General features: G+C 33.8%; 1 protein-coding gene across 1 annotated transcript in view; it reads left to right on the forward strand.

The window, feature by feature from the left end:
- LOC124985686 (uncharacterized) overlaps nt 1-9545 on the forward strand; it is a 33511-nt gene extending 23966 nt beyond the window's left edge. The window contains exons 4-7 of the mRNA XM_047554349.1: nt 2779-2836; nt 2955-3082; nt 7985-8142; nt 9449-9545. Of these exons, the coding sequence (XP_047410305.1) occupies nt 2779-2836; nt 2955-3082; nt 7985-8142; nt 9449-9515 (411 nt within the window). The 3' untranslated portion in view covers nt 9516-9545. The remainder of the gene's footprint in view (nt 1-2778; nt 2837-2954; nt 3083-7984; nt 8143-9448) is intronic.
- The last annotated feature ends 253 nt before the right edge of the window (nt 9546-9798 follow it).

A 9798-nucleotide genomic window follows, 5' to 3' on the forward strand; every position in this document is an offset into this window, starting at 1 on the left:
GTTTCCTTTGCTGTGAAAAAGGTTTTTTAGTTTGAATCCACCCCATTTATTGATACTTTCATTTTTTGCACATGGGGAGTCTTGTTAAGGACACCTGGTCCTAAGCCAAAGTGATGAAGATTTTGGCCTATTTTTCTTTCATTTTGTCCAGGATCTCTGGTCTAATTCATAGGTCCTTGATCCATTTTGAGTTGAGTTTTGTGAGGGTGAGAGATAGGGGTTTAATTTCATTTTACTGCATATGGATTTCTAGTTTTCCCAGCACCATTTGTTGCAGAGGCTATCTTTTCTCCATTGTATGTTTTTTGTTACTTTGTCTAGTATGAGGTAACTGTATTTATGTGGGTTCATCTCTATGTCTTCTATTCTGTACCACTGGTCTGCCTCTCTATTTTGGTGCCAATACCATGCCGCTTTTGTTACTATTGCTCTGTAGTATATTTCGATGTCTGGTATTGTGATAACTCCTGTATCACTTTTCCTGCTCAGGATTGTTTTGGCTATTCGAGGTCTCTTATTCTTCCAGATGAAGTTCATGATTGCTTTTTCTATTTCTGTGAGGAATATCATTGGGATTTTAATTGGAATTGTATTGAATCTGTATAGCACTTTGATAGAATGGCCATTTTGACAATATCAATTCTGCCTATCCAAGAACATGGGAGATTTTTCCATCTTCCAAGGTTTACTTCAATTTCTTTCTTTAGTGTTCTGTAGTTTTCATTGTAGGGGTCTTTCACCTCTTGTGTTAGATTGATTCCCAATTATTTTTTTTTTTTTGAGGCTATTGTGAATGGAGTATTTTCCTAATTCCTCTTTTGGAGGACACATCACTTATGAATAGAAATGCATTAGATTTATGCATGTTGATTTCATCCTGCTACTTTGCTGAATTCATTTATTAGTTCTAGATGTTTTCTGGTGGTATTTTTTTGGGTTCTCTAAGTATACTATCATCTCATTGGCAAATAGCGATGGCTCAGGATCTTCTTTTCCTATTCATACCCCTATTAATTACTGTGGTCTCTCAAATTGCTCTGGCTAGTGTTTCAAGGATGATGTTGAATAGAATGGTGAAAGAGGGCATCCCTTTCTTGTATTCTATCAGATCATAGTGGAATGAAATTAGAAATCAATGATAAAATAAAAAACAGAAACTACTTCAAGACCTAGAGACTAAATAATATGCTATTGAATGATGAATGGATAACAGAGGATATCAGAAAGGAGATAAAAAATTTCTAAGAGGTAAATGAGAACAATGATACAACAAATCAAAATCTTTGGGACAAAATGAAAGCAGTACAAAGAGGAAAATTTATTGCATGGAGCACATTCAATAAAAGAATGTCTACAAATAAATGACCTAACATTCCATCTCAAAGCTCTAGATAAAAAACAGATCAACACCAAAAGTAGTAGGAGACAGGAAATAATTAGTATCAGAGCTTAAATAAATGAAATTGAAACAAAAGAAACACTTCAAAAACTGACAAACAAAAAGATGGTTCTTTGAAAATATAAACAAAATTGATAAACCCTTAGCCCCACTAATGAAAAGGAGAGAGAAAACTCAAATTACTAAAATTTGTGATGAAAAAGGAAATATTACAACAGACACCAATGAAATACAAAAAGTAATTAAAAGCTATTTTGAAAATCTATACTGCAACAAAATACAAAAATCTCAAAACATTGACAATTTTCTAGAGACATATGATCCTCCCACACTGAATCTGGAGGATATACACAGATAAATTTCACTCAATGAAATAGATGAAGCTATCAAAAGCTTACCAACTAAGAAAAGCCTGAGACAAGATGAATTCTCAGCTGAATTCTGAAAGACCTTCAAAGAAGTACTAATACCAATACACCTCAGAGTATTCCATGAAATAGAAAAGGAGGGAACCCTTTCAAATGCATTCTATGAAGTTAGTATCACTCTGATACCAAAACCATACAAAGACTCATCAAGGAAAGAAAATTTCAGCCCAATATCCCTGATGAACACAGATGCAAACAATCATAACAAAATTCTGGCAAATTGCATACAAAATCATATTAAAAAGATAGTGCACCGAGGTCACAAGTGAGATTCATCCCTGGGATGCAAGGTTGGTTCAGCATCTGGAAATCAATAAATGTAATTCATCACATCAATAGACTTAAAGACGAGAATCATATGATTATCTCAATAGATGCTGAAAAAGTGTTTGATAAAATACAGCACCCATTTATGCTCGTAACACTAGAAAAATAGGGATAGTAGGAACATACCTCAACATTTTAAAGACTATCTATGCTAAGCCCAAGGCCAACATCATTCTAAATGGAGAGAAACTGAAAGCATTCCCTCTAAAAACTGATTTTCTGTTCTTTTCAAGAATGAGATCAGTGCACTGAACTTTCCCCTAAGAACCACCTTTACAGTGTTCAAGAGATTTTGATATGTTGTGTCACTCTTTTCATTTATCTCTAAGCCTTTTAAAATTTCATCCCTTATTTCTTCTGCTACCCATTGTTCATTCAGTAATATAGTATTTAGTCTATAAGTGTTAGAGTAGCTTCTTTTTTTCTTATAGTATTGATTTCTATACCATCCTATTATAATCCAGTGGTATGCAAGGTATTATCTCTAATTTTTTATATGTAGTAAGCATTGCTTTGTGGCCTAAGATATGGTCTATTTTAGAAAATAATTTGTGTGCTGCTGAGAAGAAAGTGTATTGAATGTTTGCTCATTACACTTGTGTTATTTTTCTTTTCCCTTCCTAGAATGTCCATGAAGGAAAAGGAGAAGTACGTGAAAATTTCCAGCAATCCGGGGATGATGGTAATCTCTTTGAAAACTACCCATTCTTGTGCTGTTTATTGACTAGAAATTTCCAAGAATTTTATGTATTTTTTCTTTGTTTTATTACCATAAATAAAATATGAACCTACAAAACAAGAAAATCAAGCCTTGCTTGCCATCAGTAATTCTGAGAGTCAAAAAGAAGTTGTGATTTCCACCACTGATAGAAGACATATCAAAGGAATGAGCTTGCATAATACTGCACCTTCAACACTTCACTTAAAGGTCAGTCATCTTTTAATGCTTTTCTCTCAATTCTTTATTTAACATATTATCTCCCATATCCTCATAATGATTTTGACAATTCAAGAAGGAAATATAAGACCCCTACTGGGTCACAATAGAAAATAAGTATTGCACCAAGAGGATTGAGATTCATAGAAGTTGCTAGTAGTAAACAATTCTCAGGTATGTTATTATGGAAGGAGAGAATTAGAAAGAAAAGTAAATGAAGAGCTAGGTGAATCTGAAGGTGAGAAGGGAAAAAATGGGAAGTATTCTTCAAAGAAGTGCGATATAAATATCTAGATTGAAAAAGAAAGTGGAGACACAGAATGTAATGCAAACCCAACAAAAAATAGTGAAGTTAAGGATGGCAGGAAATGTAAACTAGATTCTTCTGAAAGACTCAAAATTCATTTTAAGTAAGAAGTGGAAGATAATATAATTCACACTTCTTTTAAATTTAAGTAGTTTATGTATTGTTCAGAAGTGGATAGGAGCAAGAGTGGAATTCTGGAATCAAAGAAGATCTTTCCAGTTCTGTCATTTAAGCTGACAAGTTATGGAATGGAAGGAACCAGACCCATAAATCTAGGAGAAGGACATTCTGGACAGAGAGAACAGTAGGTGGCATTTGTCTGTCATTTTCTCCTCACATTCTGGAGTGACTGGTAAACAGGGTGCCAGACAACATCATCACAATCATTTTATTGTTGTAATGTATAGAAACATAAGCAAATATTAATCTACATATTTTTAGAAATTTAGTAAATAAGTCCTGAGGAAAGCTCACAGTGCTGAATTTGTTCCCTGTTGCTAGGATCAAACCACTAATTATAAATCAGAATTGTACCCACTTAGCTCCCATAGACAAGCTAGGACACAGATGTGCTAAGACATCTGAACAAGTGTAATAACAGTCAGATGGCAATTCCAAATGATATACTAAGAGGCCTGACTTGCAGTTGAATCCTGAAGCCCCAGTCAATTAATGATGCAGGTGGGTTTTGCAGGTATAAAAAAACCTGAAGGGATTTCTGGTTAACCATGCAGTAAGCCTACACAAAGGACCCCTGGAAAAAATAATTCCTTACCCAGCCATTAAAAATACCTAGGATAGAGCACATGGAATTCTAAAACTATACTCAACTCTACTGGTTTTTTCTCTTCGATTATTTTATTTTTAAAAATTTTTATTTGGTATTTTTTGATATATATGACGGTAGAGTGTATTTTGACATATCGTACATACATGAAGTACAACCCATTTCATTTAGGATCCCATACTTGTGGTTTTACACAGTGTGGAATTATACTGGTCATGTATTCATTTATGAACAAAGAAAGGTTATGTCTAATTCATTCTATTGTCTTTCCTATCCTATCCCTCTCCCTTCCCTTCATTCCACTTTTCCTAATCCAATGATCTTCTATTCTTTCCTTCCCTCCCCTTCCTTGTTCTGGGTTAGTATTCACATATTAGAAAGAACATTCATCCTTTGGGATTGGCTTATTTCACTTAACATGATAGTATCCATTTCCATCCATTTACTGGAAAATGCCAAAGTTTCATTCATTTTTATGGCTGAATAATATTCCATTTTGTGTATACCACATTTTCTTCATCCACTCATCTGTTGAAGAGAGGAGTCTTTGGTTGGTTCTATAGTTTGGCTATTGTGAATTGGGCTGCTATAAACATTGATGTGGCTGCATCACCATAGTATGCTGATTTTAACTTCTTTGGGTATAAACCAATGAGTAGGCAAACTGGTTTAAATGGTGGTTCCTCTCAAGTTTTCTTTGATCTTCATACTACTTTCCATAGTACTTGCACTAATTTGCAGTCCTACTAGCAATGTATGACTGAACTTTCCCCCCACATCCTTGCTAAAATTTATCGTTACTTGCATTCTTAATAATTGCCATTCTGAATAGAGTGAGATGGATTCTCATTGTAGTTTTAATTTGCATTTTTTCTAGTTGCTAGAGATGTTGAACATCTTTTCATATACATATTTTAACCAATTGTATTTCTTCTTCTATGAAGTGTGTATTCAGTTCCTTTGCCCATTTACTGATTGTGTTATTTGTGCTTCTTTTCTGATATTAAGTTTTTTGAGTTCTTTGTGTATCTTGGATATTAACTCTAGTTTTTTTTAGCCTATCATAGTGTCCAGTTTTCTTGAAATTGCTAGAATTCTTTCACTTGTCTCCCCAGAGGGAATCTTACCCTCTCCCACCTAGCCAAAATGTACAGTAGCCTATTTTTTTTTTTTAGAAATTCTCTTAATATTCTACATGTGTTCTCAGTCTCACCTGGTCACTGACTGTACAGTTGAACTGCAGTGTTTTCCCACTGCAGCTGTGGGGGCAGGGAGACCCCGGTTCACCCTGCCAAGCCCATATTCCTGTCATCCAGTGGATTCAGGTCCTTCATATCCATACACTGCCTTGTTTGGTGTATACTGATATTGGCTCTTAAAATATGATAACTCCAAAGGAAGAACCAATTTAAAGAAAACACCCTTTAATTTGACAAGTCATGTACTTGATTGTAAGGAAAAAGTTGCTTCTGGAGTGTCTGTCTCTGTGGTACTGCAGAAATGTCTTAAACCAAAAAAACCCAGTGTTGAAAATATCTTTCCTTCTCATGAATGCTCTGAATTCCTGGAGCATTCTCACTATTCATCTTCTGAGATGCATCTAAGTGAAAATAAATTAGAGCCTGAAAATCACAAATTAGAAACTGAACATGTTTCTAAGTCTGAAGAGGACGATTTTTATAATACAGAAAATACAAAAAACAAACCAGAAGTTGTTAATAGATACAATGAATGAAGATCAAGAATTTCTTCTGCAAATAAAATCAACTATGAACATAAGTACTCCTGGTTGGAATTTAAATGTTGGACATATACCTAGGTCTAGTAAGTCAAAAACCCATCTTGATTCACGTCTTACCTACTCCCAAGAAGTGAATCACATGACTCAAATGAAAAGGCACAGTATTTACACTGTTAAAGATACTTATAAGAAAACAAAATCAATACAAGATGTGTTCCAGAAGTCATTATATGATCATCGCAGTGCTGACAGCCATAAGAGCATGGGAACTGAATTAGAAAAGGTGAATTTCTCTCTACCACATAGTGACAGAATAATGAAAGAATGTCTAGATGATCACTTACTGCAAGGCAAGGGAAGGTTTAGGAATGAGATAGGCATGGTACAGGTAGAGGTCTTGGCATTAGAAAAAGCAAAAGATTACTTTCAAAATGGGATAGATGTTCTCTTGTTGCTACTTTTGGTTCTTCTATCGATTATATTCTGATTTCCTGCTTTTAAAAAGCTCATGTATTAAATGGGGTTATATAAATATGAAATTTTATCTAGAAATAGATTCTCGTTGCTCTCTCCATAAATAGGAGAAAACATTCTCATGATCTTTCTTCCTCATTATCTTAAATCAATCAATCTTTCAAGTGCATATGAACTGGGAAATTTAGTCCTGTACCATGTAACCTTCTGAACCAAAATAAGTATAGAGAAAATTGCTTACAGGATGTAATAAACTTGAAGTGTTTTCTGTTTGGTTTTTCCTATTGGACTAAGATTAATTAGCATTTATTTAAACAAAAATATGGAAATGTCAGGGGAAGGAAGTCATGACTGAGATAGAATATATCCATGTGCCTAGTTTGGGGAGGTGTGACATATATTTCCAGCCAAACTAATCTGTTTATTGTGTTTCCATCTGTATACATTTATCTGTTTTACTCAAATGATTGAAACTTATAATTCTAATATGAGCACTTTAAACATTTTTGACTAAGTATATGTAGTTCTGCATTTTAAAAATCATTACTTTTAAATGTTTCTGTTTCAGGCAGCCCTTTAGGTCATTTTGGAAAATTTGTTAATTTTGGTATGAAATGATTTTATCACATAAAAAAGCATTAAATCTCAGCCCCAAAGTTTGTACTTAATACTGATATAAACATGGACTTCGAAGATCACTGAGTTTTAAATATAAGCAAAAATATAGAGATATCCTTTTTAAAATAAATGTAGTTGCCTGTGAACTGGGAGGCTTCCCATCTCCCAAGAAAGCATTGCTTCACTTTGCCTTGGTTGCATTTAATATTTCTGTTTAGATATGAAATTCTGGATAATTTATCTGATCCAGCATTATGAAATTGCAGTATTTTTCTATGCCACCAAGATGCTAGGTAGTGTCACTGGGGAGCTTTAATAGACTCATTAAATCTTTCTTGAATTTACTCCCAGGTGGATAGTGGGGCTAATGTAGAAAACCAGTCTGGGAAGCATCTCACTTTCCAGCACTCCAGTTACAAGGCAGCAGGTTTGTCCTGTTCCTTGTGTTGCAGCAAACTTAGTGCATACAGTGCAGTGAGCACCTTCACTGTATTGCTTTCCCTGGATCCAAATGATAAAAAAATTGCAAAAGGAAAGGGGTAAAGACCAGAGAAGAAAGGGGAAATCTTCCTGTGTTTACTGAGGCCCACAGATGCAGTCTCTGAATCTGGATGATTCATTTAATATCCAGGTAGTAAAGAGAAAAGAGGACTCCTTTCATGTCCTTTTCTTTCTGCATCTGCCAGTCATACAGGGAATGTAAATGTTAGATAGCAAAGAATGGATCAAAATATAAGCATAGATTGAAGAATTGTTCTATTTGATACTTTGAAGAATTCTGTTTCCTCCACTCAAAAACAAAGCAGAATTTACAAAACTTTTCAATGACATTTTATAAAATTAAAGGAAGGACAAAATATTTTATGGGCTGAAATAGTGACAATTAAACTAAGTCAGGTGGTAAAATTAAGGATGAAAACAGAAAGAGAAACCTTTTTATTAAAAAGTATCAGTTTTCATTTAAAGGTTGAAGAAAGAAACAAGGAGCACCCAATTGAAATAAAAGAATCACAAAACCTATGTGAAGGTGCTGAAAAAGAAGATGATGAATCACCTGAAAAGAGAGAGAGCAAAAAAACTGATCATGAATGTTTTTCTGTTAGGAAGTATCAAAAACATGATGGGTAAGCCTATGGCAGTATTTCACAGTAGATAATTGTTATTCTCTTCTAAATCTCATACTAATTTGGTCTAATACTCATGATTAAGAAATATTAAGGTTTAACTGGGGATATTCAACCTTGGAGGGTTTCCAGAAAAATGAAAATAAACAATGAGGTACCATTTTATTCCAAATGTATTGATTAATATTTTGTTTACAAAATAATAACCACTGTGAGGAAGAAGACATTCTCATACACTGTTCTTGCATTAAATTGTTCAGCACTTTTGGAAGGATATGTTAGTGGTATGTACCAAAGATTCAAAATATTATTCCTCAAGCCTAAAAGCTTCACTTCTATTACTATATCCTTCTTGGAATAGAAAAGATGACTTGTAAATGCATTACCTGCACACATATATTAAGGACAAATATATGTTATACATAATACACAGTAGGCGAATATATCTAATAATCGTAACAGGTACATTAAACACACAATATATATGTTAAGGACTTTTATATAAATATGTACATTAATATGTATATTAAGGGTGTTTATTATAGCACTGTCATATTAAGTTGGAAATAGTCTAAATACTCATCAATAAGGAAGTAGGTGAAATGCCATTTCCATAAACTAATGCAGTATGAACTCATTTAAAAAATGAGGTTGGTTCTATAGCACACTGATAATTTCACAATTAAAGTACACTTACAACAGTTTGATGATGCCTCTTAAACACATTTCGTTCTAATTCTTGGGAATCATCATGTGTAGCTATGATTTTGTTTGGTGCTCTAAAATATCAGGTGTATCAACTTAATAGTTGTCTGGGAAAATGGAAGGTTTTGTTTGTACACAACAGAAATGTGAACAATTGACAACCTAGATCCAATATTGCTTTGGGATTTTAAAGTTTTAAAGCATACAACTCTTGTTTCTTCATATCAATAGTGGCATTAAAAATGGATTCTGTGCTGAGAAAGTATTTGTGAAATGTACAAATAAACTAATGAATAGATAATGATGCCTGTTGGTAAATTTCTGTAGAAAAAAATAATTCTCCAGTTATTGAAACAAAACTAGGTTTCCAAAATTGCCTTAAACTCTTTATTTAAAAAATATTGGCAAGATTCAAAAATTATTATTTATAATTATCACCAGATAAGGGATGATAATGTAGACTTATCTGCTATTATATCTCTTAAAACATTTTTTACAGTGTATTGTGAAACACATGTTTAGAACCTGAAACATGTATTCTGGGTTTGCTGCTGACCATCTGTATGCCTTTGAGCAAGTTACTTGGTCTTTCTTTGCCTAGTTTCTTCCCTTATAAATACCTAATATGCTATCTGCCTTGTGGAATTGTGAAGATGCAAAGAAGTTGAACCCATGTAGAGTGCTGGAAACATGCAGAGTGGTTACATAGTAAGTTTTGAGAAACTAACTCATATTATTATACAAAAGGATTTTTTTCCACTAACAAAGGGAAGATGTGTGAGGAGAAAGGTACACTCATACATTGCTGGTGGGGCTGCAAATTAGTGCAGCCACTCTGGAAAGCAGTGTGGAGACTCCTTAGAAAACTTGGAATGGAACCACCATTTGACCCAGCTATCCCACTCCTTGGCCTATACCCAAAGGACTTAAAATCAGCATATTATAGAGATA

The sequence above is a fragment of the Sciurus carolinensis genome, chromosome 5, assembly GCF_902686445.1.
Source record: "Sciurus carolinensis chromosome 5, mSciCar1.2, whole genome shotgun sequence".
Taxonomy (NCBI): domain Eukaryota; kingdom Metazoa; phylum Chordata; class Mammalia; order Rodentia; family Sciuridae; genus Sciurus; species Sciurus carolinensis.